The sequence below is a fragment of the Bison bison genome, unplaced genomic scaffold, assembly GCF_000754665.1.
Source record: "Bison bison bison isolate TAMUID 2011002044 unplaced genomic scaffold, Bison_UMD1.0 scf7180017860443, whole genome shotgun sequence".
Taxonomy (NCBI): domain Eukaryota; kingdom Metazoa; phylum Chordata; class Mammalia; order Artiodactyla; family Bovidae; genus Bison; species Bison bison.
This window is the reverse complement of record NW_011491015.1, coordinates 3,176,254-3,194,054: the sequence shown is the minus strand read 5'-3', so window position 1 is coordinate 3,194,054 and position 17,801 is coordinate 3,176,254. Positions and strand designations below refer to the sequence as shown.

The following is a 17,801-nucleotide window of genomic DNA, read 5'->3' as shown; positions in this document are numbered from 1 at the left end:
GAGAAGTCTGTTCAGGTTAGACGACGTGCTTACACCAAGCAGGTAGAGACGTGCTTACACCAAGATCCTGGTCAAAGGTCAAACCGAAGATTAAAGAGATAGACTCTGCGTTCTCCGGGCAGCCTTCCCTGGGGAACACATTCTTGGGCCACACGAAGCACGGCCCAGCCCCCGTGCTCCCCACACACCTGGAAACCTCTGCACGAAGCCTAACTATCCCCCTCTGGAAGACGGCAGTATGCTTTTCCTTCACTGTTCAAGGTCAATCAATCAAACGAATGGCAACATGGGTATCAGGATACCCAGGAGGCTCTGGCTTCCCTGTTCTAGAATAGCCAGGGACTACCACTGAAACAAACCTGGGGGTCAGTGTGCTCCCCACATATGGAAGGCCTTCCTGAATCAGCAGCGGCTGCAGGAAAAGGCTGCATCCACAGTGGCAAGGCATATCGGGAATGAAGCAGGGCCCAGATGTCTGAGCGGCCCCGAGCAAGAATATCCTCTCTCCCCTCTGTGGCTGGGATGGGCCCAGCCCTGTAGCTGAGGCCCACTGACCCCACCACAAGCGTTCTCTCACTAACCCGGGCATCGGAGCCCTTACTGCTCTGTGAGCTCAGGCACCGTGTGTCTGGTGCCTGCAGTGAGTTGTCTCTGTTCAGCTACGAGGTCCTTTAGGTTCTGATTTCTCATGTGGCACAGAGCAGAGGGGTTGCTCCCCAAATCCTGGATGGCTCACCGCCACCCTCACAGACACTGAGGCTACCCCAGCCTAAATGGGCCAGGCTCCGGCCAAGGACCAGGTACTCCCCCTTCAGTGGCCTGGCCAAACTACAACCTTTCATGCACTTCTAAACCCCTTACAGACAAAAAGGAGAAAAAGACTAATTTCCTTACCTACGCCTCTGCTGACGCATAAACAGATTCAATAAAATCAGCCTTTATATACTATATATTCTATCTGCCTACTTTCCTCCATGCTGGGCACACAGAGGGTAATTTTTTTAATTGGAGGATAACTGCTTTACCATGCGGTTAGTTTCTGCTGTACAACAATGCGAATCAACCATATGTATACACATATCCACGCCCTTTTGGGCCTCCCTTTGTGTCCCCACATCCCGCCCTCGAGGTCATCAGGACTCCGAGGGTCCTCGCCCGGTACCTGGCTGAGCCGCTCCGAGTCCCGTCGGAGCTGCTCCTGCTCGCGCTCGAGCTGCCGCTGGGCGGCGCGCAGGCGCTCCAGATCGCCCTGGTAGGCGCCCTTCCGCTGCTGCAGCTCCTCGCGCTCGCGCTCCAGGTCCTGGCAGCCGCGCCGCAGCTCGTCCTCGCGCTGCGCCAGGCGCGCCTCGCGCTCCTGCAGCGCCCTCTCGCGGGACTCCCACTCGCGCTCGTGCCGCCGCTTCTCCTCCTGGTGCTGTGCCTGCTGCCGCTGCAGGTTGGCCAGGTCCTGGCGTTGCTTCTCCAGGCTGCGCTGCTTCTCCTGCTCGATGAGAGAGCTGGGCCGCGACGCCGTCCGTGTGAGCGCCCGCTCGCTCAGCAACAGCTTCTGGTCCTCGATGTAGCTGTCCTGCTGCAGTACCACGCCCTGCGGGGAGACGCACGAGGGGGAACGATGCGCACCAGGGGGTGATGAGCACCAGGGGGGCAATGCCCACGAGGGGGAACAATGCCCACAAGAGGGGACTGTGTGCCTAGCCTGCCTCGAGGGTGGATGGCGCCCACACCCAGACTCCAGCCCTCCCCTGCTTTCTAAGCTGCTCTGGGAAAAGTACTCTAGGATAACCCTGGGCGGCAACCAAGTGGGAAGGTCAGTGGTGCCAAGACTTCGATTTTGCAGTCAGTGGCCTTGTCTGGGGTGGTGTGTGCCTTTGGAGGTGGGAGGAGGTATGAACTGGATTGGTTAGATCTTTAAGAAAGGAAGGGACCCGAATTTGAGGGTACTGTGTATGAATGTGCACTCAGTCAGGTCCCACTCCTTGCAACTCCATGGACTGGAGTCTGCCAGGCTCCTCTGTCCATGGGATTCTCCAGGCAAGAATACTGAGTGGGCTGCCATGCCCTTCTCCTGGGGATCTTCCCGACTCAGGGATTGACCCTGCTCTCACGTCTCCTGCACTGACAGGCGGGTTCTTTACCACTGGTGCAAAAAGTCGTACACCTACAAAGGCCGTCCAGACTGGAAGCATCTCCTCTGTGAAGGCCCACACCCCCTGGCTCTGGGGCATGGCTGTTAACTGTGCTCTGGGTACCTGCCATCCACCATCTGCTCAGCAACTCTAGTCTTAGAAGATCAGTGAGACTCTGCAGCGTAGTCTAAGTTGCTCAGTCATGTCCAGCTCTTTGTGACCCCATGGACTAAGCCCACCAGCCTCCTTTGTCCATGGAGTTCTCCAGGCAAGAATACTGGAGTGGGCTGCCATTCCCTCCGCCGGGGATCTTAACCACTGCATTTTGGAACCTTTCTCATCCTGAGAGCCAGTCTCTCTTGTCTGAGGGCTGTATTTACCCATAAGAAACGTATAAACCTCCAAGATCCAGGCCAGCCACACCCGTGTTGGTCTCTGTCTCAACTAGGAAGTGAAGGAACAAAGGAGAAAAGGCACATACCTGCAGAGTGCTGAGGAGCTCGTGGAGATGGACGACGCTCTGGATGACCTGCTGCAAAAGCAATCAACAAGCCGTTACCTCAGACCCCAGCAGGCTGTGCGTCACCCGACGGGAACCCACCCTACCCCACAGCAAGGGGCCTGCGACTCAAGCATTTTCAAACTGAAAGCACCACACAGAGTAAGCCAGTGCCCAAGTAGCCGAGAGAAGCAAAATAAGATCAAACAAGCGTAACTGTGTGTGGGGGCAAGTTACGCACAGTGAGAAGTATTCTAAAGCTCCAATTATTTAAAATGACTGGCACAAAGATGGCACACATCCCAGTTTAACCCAACAGAAAGCTCAGAAGCAAACCACACGTTTAGTGTAAGAAGCACTTCTAGTCAATGGAGAAGGTAAGAATATTCAGTCAAGTATTTTGAGGAAATTGGGTAAATCTTTGGAAGAACTTAAGTTGGGATCCAGCCTCACAGAAAAAAAAATTCAGTGAGCTGTAAGAAAATATGAGAATGTTTTTTCATCTTGAAACAGGGAAGGCTTTTCAAAGACAGCAAGAAAGAACACACACACGAAATTTCAACTTTTACTATGTAAAAATGTATAATAAAAATCTGGCAAAGAAGACAGTGAACAGAATGAGGCAAAAACAAACTGTTAAACAAAATCTTTGATTTAAAAAAGGCTCTCAGATCAATATGCAAAAAACATTCTAGTAGAAAAACAGGCAAGGAACATAAACCTGCGATTTACAAAAGAAGAAATACAAACGGTCGAATATGTAACATATTAAAAATGATTCAACCTTATTTCAAGTCAGAAGAATGCAAAAATTAAGAAATAACTACTTTATTAAGTAGTTATTAAGTTATTAAAAATTAAGAAATAACTACTTGATAATAAAATTATCAAGCCAACAAAATGTCAATTAAAAAAGAATTCCTAGTGTTGGTGAAAGCATGATGAGAATGGATGAATCCTCTTGTACTGACAGGGTTCAATGCAGTGTAACCTTTTTAGGCAGAGGATGGCATGCTGAGGAAATAATCACAGCTTTGCCAAAAAAAAAAACAAGTATGAAGATGCTCTTGGCTGCATCATTTACAAAGCAAAAAAGCAGAGAAAGAATTGATCATTGGAAAGATTAAATTATGGCAACTAGCATAATAATATACAGCTGTTAAATAGCATGTTTTGTACAAACGTCTCAGGAAAATGCTTCTCAAGTGTTAAGAGAAAAAAAAGCAGGATATGAAGTTCCAGGGAGTATTGAAACAAACTGTGCAAAACTATTTTTATGCAATTCACACTCACATAAACTTAGACACATAAATACATGTCCTGTGGAAGAAAAGGCTGAAGATAGAACACCACACATTTAATAATAGTAGCTATCTGTTTCTCAGCGGTAGGATATTTACTTATTGCTTTCCTGTTTTACATTATTGGATGTTTTTCCAATCTTCTCCCATGATCATGTATTCCTTTTAAGTTATTTGAAAACACAAAAACTTAATTATCAGGCTTAGCTCTTTGGAGAATACTTTTTGCCCCTCATTTAAGTTTATTCTTAATTAACAGAGAGAAGAAGTCCCAGCTGGCCAGCTGACTCTGGCTGAGCACCCGCAGTGTGCAGTCCGGGCTGGAATGCCTGGAAGCCACTGGCCTACGATCTCTTACCCAACTCTTCTCACTCAGCGTGGGGTGGGGCGGGGGGAGTTGGCAAGTGGAAAAAACAAGTAAAGGGCCGCTTTGTAAGCAGCACAGGAGTGGGGCAGTCTGTGTGAAAGCAGGTTTACTTCATTCACTGAAGGGGGTTCCTTCAGGGTGTCACAGTGTGCAGACTAACAGGCCAACACAGAAGACAAACCGCTGCCTGGGTTTTAGGGGAAAAAGGAACGAGTCCCTGCATCTGACATTCTGAAACGAAGCCCCTCAGGGATTTTCAGGTGTTCTACGAAAAGCAGGGAGAAGCGCAGAGCACACCCTGAGAGGGACCCCTGCCCCTCCCTGTCCCGGGTCCAGCAGAGCACACCCTGAGAGGGACAGCCTCGCCCCTCCCTGTCCCGGGTCCAGCTCCCGCTGCACAGTGTCACATGTGCAGAGTCAACTAAGCTGGAGCCTTCAAGAGGATCTCCTCAGAGGAACCCGAGGAGACGGGGAGACGGTGAAAGACCTGGGTTACCCCGCAGGGTCGGCGGAAGGCAGGGAGCCTGGTCTCTAGCCAGGGGACGCCTGGACTACTTTTTAGAGTGACATATGGAGTCAGAAGCAGTGCTCAGAGAAGAAAACTCAACTGGAGCCACAGTGCAGAATCACTCACAAGTTCCTCTGTCACGCTTCACACTGCAGCTTTGGGTGCCAGGTTAAAGTTACAGCCAAGCTGGTGACAAATTCTGCTCAGCGTGCGTGGATGGAGAGAAGCCACTGTGGGCGCTTCGTGGCCCACGTTCAGAGAAAGCAAGGGGCTTCTCAAGGACAGAGGAGCAGAGGCTGGTTTAGGAGGCAGCAATTTTCTGGCAAAAAACCGACAGGACGATGCTCTGGGGCCGACGACAGCATAGTTTGCTCAACAAGGCAAAGCAGAAATGAACAGGCTCAACCTTGGAACTTCAACAAAATCATACTCCTTTAAAGAGCTCAGAGTGTCCTTACCTCACTGTTTCTTTTATGCATAAATACCAGATTAGCATTTCCACCCTATAAAATAATAATAAAAAAAGTACATGTAAAGAAAATGAAGATTGAGGCAAAAATTATATTCAGTGTGTGTCTAACTTATGCTGTGACGTCCCATGTTCGTTCTTTCTACATTGGGGCAGTGAAGAGGTGACAATGAACTGTTGCGGAAGCCTTGCAATGAGTTCAGGTGGGGGCAGTGTGTGTTTAAACAAGGCTCTCAGTGGAACCGGTCCAGCTGGGGGAGCTGTGTGCCGGAACGTGATGTCCAGAACCAGAGAGGCCCGATGGCCAAGAACATGGGGCTCAGAACGGTGCTGTTTGCTTAGAAACGTGCTTTCCTCTCAAGATGAAGTAGGAAATTAAAAGGGCAAACTGGGCGTCCAAAACACGATCACAGTGGACTAATTTCAAGACGATGCGCTTAGAGGAAGGGCCCGGGAGGATGCAGGGAGGCAGTGTCTCTTAGCAAGAAATACCTTTTTCAGACCACTGTCCGACTCGGTCCTCCTGAGGTCCTGGCCATCGTCTCCCTCCTCCTTCTCACCTCCTGCACAAACAAACAAGTACTTTTTTCAAGTTGCAAAACAGATTAGTCAAGAAAATACTACATACACAGCTTAGGTACAAAATACTCCCGAATCTTAGTAATGCCAGCAGAAGGGCAGCCACGTGATTATTAAACAGTTTTACTGCTACAGAAGAACTAGGAGCAGAAAGGAAAAAAACAGTCTTATTGCCCCTTTGGCTATAGCTTAGCTGAGATCTCAGGAAAACCTCTTATTACTCAAAACGAACTCAACACAGATGGAGGTCCTTGAGTTCCAGCAGCTGGATACTTAGGACCTCACTAAAACCTTCCCTGTCTGAGCAGGACAGCGGTGATGGAGCCACTGAGTACAGATGGTTTTTCGTCCTGATGGTGAAGGATTGCCCAGAAGAGCACATGAGCTTAAAACCACTGACCTGGGGGCTTCCCTGCCAAGAATCCACCTGCCAGTGCAACAGACTTGGGTTCCATTCCTGATCCAGGAAGATCCCACATGCTGCGGGGCACTGAGCCCGTGCACCCGAGAGCTGGTGCTCCACAGAAACCACAGTGAGAAACCCACACGCCAAACCAGGCAGCAGCCCCAGCCCACCGCAACTAGAGAAACGCCTGTGCAGGGACAAAGACCTAGCACAGCCAAAAATAAATAAATACAATTATATTAAAAACCACCACCACCACCCCACTGACCTTTTGAAGCATTCATCTGATGGCTGTCAAACCCTCCAAAGGTCTCCGCTCTCCGGGGCAGGGACACGGGGCCGACCATGCCCTCCTGCTCCGCAGGGCTGCTGACGACCTGCCCAAGCGAGCCTCTTAGGCTGCCGCTCACCAGACCCTGCAGGATCTCCACTGGGAGACAGGAAGCGCACAACACTGACATCTCTTGCAATGTGAAAAGGAAAACCTCCTGATCAACACACTGTATGCACAGTGAAGATGATCAGAAAAGCCCGAAGCTGACTACACGACTCCCTCTGTTCAGAGGAAGCTCTCAGCTAAGGACAGGTGCTGTAGTTGGATTCTGTTGGAAATGCAGAGATTAAACCTCCAGCCTTATTCACGTGGGATCTAGGAAATGTAAAAAGGGTACAGGGAAAGGTGGAGAAGGAAATGGCAACCCACTTCAGTATCCTTGCCTGAAAAACCCCATGACAGAGGAGCCTGGCAGGCTGGAGTCCAAAAGGTCACGAAGAGTTGGACACAACTGAGTGAGCACAATACAGGGAAGGCAGAGTAATTTACTGGAAGGAGTACGGCTCCTGCAGTCAGACCAGAAGTAGCCAAAAAGAAATCTCCAGGAAGTGAGATGTGCCAATTTGAGAACAGCAGTGGAAAGTGCAGGCTTTCTGCCCCTCCCGTAGTGACGTCAGGGGGACAGGGAAGTCTGAGCATCTGAATTATCAAACCTGACCAGCCACGGTTCTCTTCTAGAGCAGCAGTGTCCCACAGAAAGGAGAAAGAGCTGAACGTGGAATAGAAATTGAGCAGGAGAGATGCAACAGAGATGAAGGAAAAAGAAGGTCCGTGTGGAAAAAGGAGGAGAAAAGAGGCCAGGAATCTCCTAAGGAGAGCCACTGTCATCTTCTAAAAACACTGCAGGAAAACAACAGAAGAGGCCAGTGAAGTGAAAAAACCTATCTGAGCCTAAAAGTTTCAGCTCAGTTCAGTCGCTCAGTTCTGTCTGACTCTTTGCGACCCCATGAACTGCAGCATGCCAGGCTTCCCTGTCCATCACCAACTCCCGGAGTTTGCTCAAATTCAAGTCCATCGAGTCAGTGATGCCATCCAACCATCTCATCCTTGTTGTCCCCTTCTCCTCCTGCCCCCAATCCCTCCCAGCATTAGGGTCTTTCCCAGTGAGTCAGTTGTTCACATCAGGTGGCCAAAGCATTGGAGTTTCAGCTTCAGCATTAGTCCTTCCAATGAATATTCAGGACTGATTTCCTTTAGGATGGACTGGTCTGATCTCCTTGCAGTCCAAGGGACTCTCAAGAGTCTTCTCTAACACCACAGTTCAAAAGCATCAATTCTTCGGTACTCAGTTTTCTTTATGGTCCAGCTCTCACATCCATACATGACCACTGGAAAAACCACAGTTTTGACTAGATGGACCTTTGTTGGCAAAGTAATGTCTCTGCTTTTTAACATGCTGTCTAGGCTGGTCATAGCTTTTCTTCCAAGGAGCAAGCATCATTTCATTTCATGGCTGCAGTCACCATATATGGTGATTTTGGAGCCCAAGAAAATAAAGTTTGACACTGTTTCCACTGTTTCCCCATCTATTTCCCATGAAGGTATGGGACTGGATGCCATGATCTTCATTTTCTGAATGTTGAGCTTTAAGCCAATTTTTTCACTCTCCTCTTTCACTTTCATCAAGGGGCTCTTTAGTTCCTCTTCACTTTCTGCCATGAGGGTGGTATCACCTGCATATCTGAGGTTATTGCTATTTCTGCTGACAATCTTGATTCCAGCTTGTGCTTCCTCCAGCCCAGTGTCTCACATGATGTACTCTGCATATAAGTTAAATAAACAGGGTGACAATAGACAGCCTTGACGAACTCCTTTCCCTATTTGGAACCAGTCCATTGTTCTATGTCCAGTTCTAACTGTTGCTTCTTGATCTGCATACAGATTTCTCCGGAGGCATGTCAGGTGTCTGGTACTCCCATCTCTTTAAGAATTTTCCACAGTTTGTTGTGATCCATACAGTCCAAGGCTTTGGTGTGGTCAATAAAGCAGAAGTATATGTTTTTCTGGAACTCTCTTGCTTTTTCTATGATCCAACAGATGTTGGCAGTTTGATCTCTGTTTCCTCTGCCTTTTCTAAAACCGGCTTGAACATCTGGAAGTTTATGGTTCACGTACTACTGAAGCCTGACTTGGAGAATTTTGAGCATGACTTTGGCTAGTGTGTGAGCTGAGGGCAGTTGTACAGTAGTTTGAACATCCTTTGGCATTACCTTTCTTTGGGATTGGAATTTTTACACGAAAATGAGCGACAGAAAAATATCAAAGTCAAATCCCACACAAAGTTAAGAAAAGAGAGAAAGAAAAAGGGGTGCAGCTGCCGTATACATAATACAAGCACATGAGAAGGACATGTCCGTAAAGTTAAGTGTGCTAACAAGGTAAAAAAAAAACCCCAAAACTCAAGATGTGGAAGACCCTAGTCAGAATGTAGACACAGAAGGGAGGCGGCAAAACTCAAATAATTGGAAACAAAAGGGAAAAAATACCCCTTTCTGAAATCTAAACTAGACTCTGAGAGCAAGTAAACCCAACAGAAAATGACTTAAGAGAACAGAAGCTGAAAGGATACATTTACATGTTAAAAAGATGAAGATATAAAAAAAGCACTCTGGGAAAGCAAGAAGTGCTGAAGACAGGCAAAGGTGATCCAATAACATGGACAGTGGGAGTTCTTGAGGAAGAAAATCAAAGCCAGCGCACAGCAAAGACACTAAGAGCTGTAAGAACACATCTCTGAAATCTGAAAAGTTTGCGACTATAAATCAAAACAGAACGCTGTAAACCTGAGAACATCATTCCAGAATCACCATCACCAAGGCATATTCTAGTAAAATGACTTGGATTTAGGGGAAAAAAATCCTTTGGGCATCAAGGCAAAGAGCATGTGACTTATATATGGGGGAAATCAAATTACAACTGGACTCTGAAATGTTTTACGTCAGAGAAAAATGAGTAACACATCTGAGAATTAGGGTACTTGAAGAAACTAGGATCTGAGGATTTTATATCCAGTAGAACAGACTTTCTAGTATAAAGGCACAAGTTATCACCAGTATATAAGGACGTGGGGAATATTATCCTCATGAATCTTTCAGAGGAACTAAAGAGTAAGGTTCAGACATCCAAGATGACTGGAGGGACGCTGATGAGAACTGGTGCTGATTCTTGCAGAATGAAGACTACGGGTCTGAAAAGGGGAGCGTGCCGTACACAACGGCTGGAAGTTGACAGTGTAGACAAAGTACCATTGATCAAAGCGGGGGTGGGCGGCATGGCGTTTAAGAGTCCTATTTCGTGACAGTAGTATTAGTGCCTGTGTGTTAGGGTAAATAAAGGATACTTTATAATGTATCTTTAAGAATGAGGATTCACAGTATGGAAGAAAAGAGATACAGGTGTATTACAGACGAGATTAAGTAAAAACAGGGCTTCCCAGGTGGCTCAGTGGTAAAGAATCCACCTGCCATTGTAGGAGACATAGGTTCGATCCCCGGGTTGGGAAGACCCCATGAAGGAGGAAGCAGCAACCCACTCTAGTATTCTTGCCAGGGTAATCCCATAGACAGGGGGCCTGGAGGCCTACACTCCACGGGGTCACAGAGTCAGACACAACTGAGCACGCAAGTAAAACACTGCAGCTCACAAGTGAACTGAATACATATCGGTGTAATTCATTACCGCCCCCCATACACATTTCCACCCAAGAGGTCCACTGAAAAGGCCCAACCTACCAACAGTGAAAACCCCAGCAGTGACAACCACCCCCAGCACCTAGACAATGGTCTTGAGACATCATTTCCCACTACAAGAAACCACAGCTTCTCAGAGAAAGGCTAATGCCAGACATGTGCAGAAAACAAGACGAGCCCGAACATTTTAACAAACAGCGGCTCTCAACACCGCTGGGGTCATGTCAAAAGTGTTCAGAGGCAACACGAAAAGGTGCACGCTGGCAGAGAGGGAGGCCCTTTTAGACTTTTCCAGTAACGATAAGAAGTGCAATGGCTCAAAGCCCATCAGATATATTTAAATCAATGAGTCTATAATAATATTTTAAAAGTACTGGTCATTTTCAGAGAATGACCATAAGTCAGTTCACTATTTTGAAAACTGGTAAATAATAGGGGGAAAAAGATTTATCCTTTTATCGTGCTTCTCCTACATGTTACAAAAAATAATAAAAAAGACAGCTTGTGTCTCCAGATGAAACACTACGGGAACTCAGCTTGCCAAAGGCGTTTCACCTTTGAGCAACTGAGCCCCCAACCCCCCAAGAGCACCTTCTGAAGGAACCAGAAGGCAGAAGAACAGAACCGCTGCATGAATGAAGTCCAAAAAAGAGAAACTTGTAGGCCAAAAAGCTCACGGATAAGCTGTGTGGAGAAGAAGGGATAGTGGGGCGGGTGGAGGACTGTAAATAAAGAACCTTAAAAATGAGTATCAAAAACCACAGACACAACTAAATCACAGCGTCTATAAACATGCCTAAAACCACATATATGATTTTACATGGCCACATAAAAGCATAAAGAAACCTAAGGAATTACTCTAGAAGTCATAATACCTATGGCTTGTAGGAGGGAGGGAGAGAGCTGTGACGGGGATAGGAGATGCAGAAAGGCTTTTAGGGGTCTGGCCACATTTTTATTTCTGGACCTGGGAAATAGTTATAAGGATGCTCACCTGATAAATAACCTACTAAAGCAAAACATGTTTTGAGTTGTTTTCTGTGTTTTGTGTTTCCTTTTACAACGAAAAAAAGTGCTCAATGGTAGATAATGCTAACATGCAAACCACTGTGGGCGGGGGGGGGGAGGGGGGGTAGGCGATGCTGAATGTAAATTACCTTCATTTATTGCACTTTTCATTAAAGGTCCTCCTTTGAGAGCCTCTTCTGTGTTGGAGCGGAAGAGGGTTCTACAGCTGTGGGTTGGGGAGCAGTCCTCTGGCAAAAGTGTGCTGCACTCAGTCATGTCCCGGAAAATCATCTCCTTCTCTTCCAGGAGGAGCAGGATCTGCTGGTCCTTTTGCTGAAGTTGCTCTGTGGGCATTTGGAAAAGGGATCTGGTCATCTGACAGGTCAGCGAGAGGCGATGACTGAGACACGCGCGCCACCTCGTGGCAACGCCCGGGACAACAAGGAATGCAGCTTCCCCCACGCCTGCTTCCTGTTTCATCCTGAGGGCAGTATCAGATTTTTTATCCGTCATGTCTACTTGGAAAACTATCCCGGGTCTTTTGAGGCAAACCTGAGAATTTCCAATGTAACAAGTGTGCGCTGTGCCCCACTCTCCCATCGCCCTGCTGATTCCTCAGCCCCTGTACTCTTCTCCGGCTCTGTCCGTCGCTGCATCTGCTCTCTCCAAGGGGATCTTTCACACCTGCATCCAACCAAGTCTTCCATCTCCTCTTCTCCAGCGACATGTAAACCTGTTGCCCACCCGGGCCCTCAGTCATTGCTAGGCTGGCTCTCTTCCTCCCACTCTTTCTCTGGCACGTTACAGACCTGCACTTGGTCCCCCGGCTCCCCCTGGACTGCCTTCCACACCTTACACACTTCCTTCTCAGGGATCTCATCCACTCCCACGGCTTCAGTTACTTCTCATGTGCTGATAACTCAAAGTGTTAAGTCGCTCAGTCGTGGCTGACTCTCTGCGACTCCATGGACTGTAGCCTGCCAGGCTCCTCTGTCCACAGGATTCTACTGGAGTGGGCTGCATTCTCTTCTCCAGGGGATCTTCCCGACTGAAACCTGACTCTTCCACATTGCAGGCAGATTCTCTACTGTCTGATTCACCAGGGAAGCCCATTAACTCACACAAGACACCCAAGTCCTACTCACTTTTTGGGCACCAGACTGCTGAGTCTCATTGTCAAGTGGCACCTCCACTTAGACGCCTAGTTCTCTGCAGATCAGAAGCCTCTGTTCTCCGCTTCCGCCCACCACCCCATCCACCTCCTCCCTGGAGCCCTGGCCTCTTCCTCCGTCAACAGCACCTTCACCCCCCGGTTACCCAGGCTGGAAACCAGGGGGAGACTTCTCTCCACATTCTGTCCCACCACCCCCAGTGGTTCCTCATCTCTCACTCGCCTCCAGCCCACTTCTCACCCAACTTATCCAGAGTCCCCCACTTGGTGTTCCCACTCCTAGTGGGCTCTCCCAGCGCCTGCAAGCAATTCTCCCAACTGGCATCAATACCGATTTAAAAAACTTGCTTGCTGCTGCTGCTGCTGCTGCTAAGTCTCTTCAGTTGTGTCTGATTCTGTATGACCTCATAGATGGCAGCCCACCAGGCTCCCCCGTCCCTGGGATTCTCCAGGCAAGAACACTGGAGTGGGTTGCCATTTCCTTCTCCAATGCATGAAAGTGAAAGGTCAAAGTGAAGTCATTCAGTCGTGTCCGACTCTTAGCAACCCCATGGACTGCAGCCCACCAGGCTCCTCCGTCCATGGGATTTTCCAGGCCAGAGTACTGGAGTGGGGTGCCCCTGCCTTCTCCAAAAAAACTTGCTTACATTTTGCTAAAAAACTATCATTCCCTGCTTGAACTTCAACATGTGGTGGCTTCCAGGCTTCGTCTCCCATCACTCAGCCCTGACTCCCAGACACACTAGACCTTCACTCCTTTTTCATTTTGCACCTGTTCTTCATCTGGTGAGTTGGTGTTTTTTCCCTTTTTTCAGATGTAGCTTCACGTGTCAGTTTCTCGTGAGACCGACTATAGGCAAGATTCCCAGGTCCCATACACTCTCTACACGCCTGTGGCCCACAGGGCCCGCCATCTATGTAGGTCCTCCTCACGGCAGGGACTCCAGTTCAGGAATCACTGCACCCCCAGCACCGAGCACTGTGGCTGGCCAGGGGCCTCAGGCATGTGAAGAGAAGGCTGTTCCCTTCATGCTCATGTACATGGCAGAAAACCAACACGATACTGTAAAGCAATCATCCTTCAATTAAAAAGCGAGTGGTTCTCATCTCTGCCATCCTACTCACAGGAAGAGATAACAATGAGACACTGGCTCCAGTCTAAATCTGCTCATCATTTTTTTTTTTTTTTCCTCTCACTGTTGAAAGAGAATGAACTGAACTCCTCGGGAGCCTACATGTACTTGACTCTTGGCCTTACTTCTTTCCAGAGCACAACACATACTTCTTTTAGAACACTCAGTAGCGCCAAAGGGGAAGACGCACGAACAGCTCAGCAGACAGAGCCGAACCCGGCTCTGCAGGGAGCGGGGTGTGAGGCCCTGCGCCTCCGCCGTCGTGGGCCCAGCTTTCTCACCTGCTTTGAGTACAGCCTTGCAGGGGTGGAGACAAGACCACACGAGACAGCAGGCCTCGACAGACAGTGGTCAAACTGCACCTGGAAGCAGACTTCGCCCCGAACACACTTGGAACTCAGGGCACCGTGGCGGGGGTGACCGATAAACGGATTAACTGGGAAATTCCTTCCCTCAAGCACCTTTCTCTCCTTCCTGTTTTAATCTTAGATGTGCCTGTGAATTCCAGCAACTTCTTCCGTTACATAGTACCGAGACTGTCACCAGGGCCCATGGACACTTTGGAGTCAGAGAACCAACATCCCCATGATCTAGTGTCAGACACGTTCCCACGGGCCATGCTCACAGCACAGGGTGTTCCTGCAGGACCTGCATCGGCTCAGACCTGGTTTCTCTTTTGTGACGAGCTATCCCCCTCCCTGGTTCGTGCCCATCCGGCTAGCTCTGGAATCAACTGAAAATCTGCAGGGGTTCTGTGTGACTGTGCACCCTTCTCCCCGCACCCCCCATCGTGTGACTGCACCCCCTTCTCCCCGCACCCCACTTCCCTGACAGGCCCTTGGGCCGCTGCCACCAGCTTCACCTTTTAACTCCCGGGCCTTGGTGTCCAACATCTTCTTTTCTTCCTCGTTCTCACTAGGAATTCCTTCATCTTCATCTCGGTTCCTGACACGACCGCAACAGAACATCGCGTTATTCAGAGGCCCGTTACCCCGATGGCGGCCCGTCCATCAGGTGATCCCGGAGGGCGGGGTGAGACTCACAGGGTGTTGATCGTGTCCTGGATGATCTGAATCCAGCTGTTGCGCTCCTCCTTGGAGCTGGCGTGGACTTCCACCATCTCAGGGTCCTTTATCCCCATACTGATGAGGAACAAGCCTTTCTCCTCATGCGCTACTTCCCTCACAATCAGCTTCTTCAGAGAGATCACCGTCGATTTCTGGTCCTGGAAAGTGGGGAGAGCGCAGCTAGAAAGACGTGGACGTGACAACCCAACTCTTGAGACAGCTTCCATCTCAGGGCGGACTAGACGCCCTTGAGGAGCCTATGGCTTGCACGGGGCAGTGGGTATAGGCCAGCGCCGCACTCTCCACACAGCCCACCCTCTCCTCCCCTTGCTGTGTCCACAGGTCCGCTTTCTACATCTGTCTCTCTCTTCCTGTCCTGAGACAGGTTCATCGTGCCATTCTTCTAGATTCCAAACATGTGGGTTAATACATGATATCTTGTTTCTCTCTCTCCCCGCCCCGCCCCCAAAAGCATATGGCTTAACAAACGATGGCAGATTTAGGAGAAAAACCAAATAGCTCGTTATTTCACTCACATTTTATCCCACAGGAGATGATTTCCAAAAAAGAAACAAAAATTTAAGGCTATCAAGGTTCGAGTCCTTTCTGGTTTTTGTCAGACTCTGGTTGGCAAGGTTATAAGGGGGAACGATTTGTAAGACATAATACATGAGAAATACTGCAACGACAGATTTCTTTTTGGATCAAATGCCGAAGGCTCTCAGAAGGATTCTGAGGGAGCAGAAACATAACTGGAGGGGAGGAAGGTGGACAGAAAACTGCAACACTCACCACCTACCCTCACGGTTGTGAATACTGTTGATTACAAACAGCACAGATGAGCGGTTCAGCTTACCAATGATGCAAAGACGTACTTCTGGTCTTTTTCTTGAAGGAAGACCAAGATGTCAGTCAACAGGACTGCTTGAACCTCTGCAGAGCGGCGAGAGGAGAGAGAACCATGGTCAGTGGGCAAGGAAGCCCCTCCAGGGTGCGCGACCAGACGATAACCCAGCAGCCCACCCACACGGCGCTTTATCACGCTCCTCCCAGGCCAGGGTCTGACACCTCTGCAGGGTCCACATCTGGCCACTAGATTCTTTAGAGGCATTTTGAAATGGGATCGATCACCAATACCCTGCTCTGAGAAGGTCTGAGCACTCAGTGCTGGAAAGATGGATCCCACAAGGCAAGGTCTTTAAGAATAAAATACTTTAAAAGTTGGGAAGCAGGACTACAGCAACACATTCCACAAAATAACTCTTGGTCACAGTGTTTCTCGGCTTCTGATCACGCTAAGGGGAAAGGCGTAAGATGGCAGACAGGAAGGCTGCCAGGAGGTGATGCAGAAGACTATTGCAGTCTCGTCATGAAAGGCAGGCTTCTTCCACAGGCCCTGGAGGACAAGGGGGCCCCCCCAACACCCACACTGTCTCAGGTACACCGAGCACCATGCTCTGCTTGGCCCAACATGTCGCCAGCAACCTCAACCTCTCCGTGCCACAGAGATGGCCTGCTCTTCTCAGCTGAGATGCAACAGGAGCCAAATTAACATCTCTAACTGGTTATGCTTGCCGAGCAGGGTGGGGGGCGGGGGACGGACAGTTAGGGCATTTGGGATGGACATGTACACACTGCTGTATTTAAAATGGATAACCAACAAGGACCTGCTGTCTAGCACAGGGAACGCTGCTCAACGTGCTGTGCCAGCCTGGATGGGAGGGGGTTTCGGAGAGAACGCATGCATATGCGTGGCTGAGTCTCTTTGCTGTCCACCTGAAACTACCACCACATTGTTACCTGGCTATATCCCAATACAAGATGTTTTTGGTGTTCAAAATTAATAAATAAATCTCTAGTTGGATCCAGAAATCAAAAGAATGCCACCAACAGTTGCTCTAATTCTCGAGGAGTATGCAGTGACATTTCCCAGCGCTCCCTTAAGGACAAAGTGGGACATCCCTGGAGGCGAGTCGTCTACTGAGACCTCGTGGGCTGGCCCCTATCCGTACCACCTTCAGCCAGTAAAGGGGCTGAGGCGCCTATGACTCCCTGGGGAAAACAACAGGCTGACTTCTGCAGCCCCCTTCTGGGTGGTCAAGGCCCCTCCTGGCCTTTTCCACCACTTCTGCCAAGACGGGGGTGCCCCCCTGTGTAATTTACGGCAAAGCTACGAGGAACAGAGGCGAGCAGGCCCGCGTCCTGGGGAGGTCTAGTTTTCAGCGCAGACCACAGTAATTTTCCATGCAGCACTATTAGTTTTGACAACTTAGTTTTTTTTAAAGTTTACTTTTAAATAGTTCAGGTGTCTGCCAAAAAAAAAAAAGTTCTAACACATAAGTTTTCAACTTTAGTTTTGATCCTGAAGTTTATGTGACCAGTGTCAATAGATGAGAGAAAAACAATCCCATCCCCTTTCAAGGGTTACTCGACACAGGACTGGCTGTTCTTGGCACAAGTTCATTGGGGGTTGAAAATGACTAGAAACCAACTCCTCTCACCGCTGGAGACATTTTGGGCCGGGAAGCCTATCGTTCTGCTGTTGCTTGGACCAGGACTTCGTTCCAACAGCTGGAATCAATTATTTTTTATTTCGGGAACGAATGAATCAACTGCTGCGTGGAGAAGGAACAGGGTGCTGGCTCCAGGCAGTGGCCGCTCTAGGAAGCCTGCTCTCACAAGAGGACCGGCACTTCACGACCAGGTGGCGGTGGAGACGGCCTCGCCGCAGTGGGGAGGCCAGAGCCCCCAGCTGTGGTCTCAGGGTGTCACAGGAGGGAGCCCTGGGGACCACGCAGTGCATCATGGAGCAGGGATGCAGAGCTGGCTGGGGTCCGGAAGGGAGTTTCTTCTCTCTGAAGTGACCCTGCCTGGAGGACCTCCCCCGGGTCCCTGTACCAGGGACTGTCCTCAGCTCGGTCGGTGGTCCCGCCGGGCTCCGGCTGTCCTCCGGCCACACTCGAATCCACCCCTGTCCTGCTCAAATCCTCCGTTGTGAGCCCCTCCCGCCCCCGGGGTCACAGTCAGCCCCTCGCCTGGGCACGTGTCCACCCCCAGCTTCCTGCCTCACTCCGCTCCCTGCCCGCCTGCCCCTCCCAGGGCTCTGTGCTCTCACGCTTCCTCTTCTCCATCCTTCAAGATGTG

The 17,801-nt window shown here is 49.5% G+C and overlaps 1 protein-coding gene across 14 annotated transcripts in view; it reads right to left on the bottom strand.

Annotated features, from left to right (window-relative positions):
* AKAP13 (A kinase (PRKA) anchor protein 13) overlaps nucleotides 1-17,801 on the bottom strand; it is a 322,135-nt gene that overhangs the window by 6,271 nt on the left and 298,063 nt on the right. For all 14 annotated transcript variants that reach the window (XM_010832167.1, XM_010832169.1, XM_010832166.1 and 11 more), the window contains 9 exons: nucleotides 15,514-15,590; nucleotides 14,634-14,815; nucleotides 14,453-14,535; nucleotides 11,436-11,630; nucleotides 6,524-6,685; nucleotides 5,763-5,833; nucleotides 5,260-5,304; nucleotides 2,608-2,658; nucleotides 1,163-1,585 (listed from right to left, as the gene is read on the bottom strand). In XM_010832167.1, coding sequence (XP_010830469.1) covers nucleotides 1,163-1,585; nucleotides 2,608-2,658; nucleotides 5,260-5,304; nucleotides 5,763-5,833; nucleotides 6,524-6,685; nucleotides 11,436-11,630; nucleotides 14,453-14,535; nucleotides 14,634-14,815; nucleotides 15,514-15,590 — 1,289 coding nt within the window. The remainder of the gene's footprint in view (nucleotides 1-1,162; nucleotides 1,586-2,607; nucleotides 2,659-5,259; nucleotides 5,305-5,762; nucleotides 5,834-6,523; nucleotides 6,686-11,435; nucleotides 11,631-14,452; nucleotides 14,536-14,633; nucleotides 14,816-15,513; nucleotides 15,591-17,801) is intronic.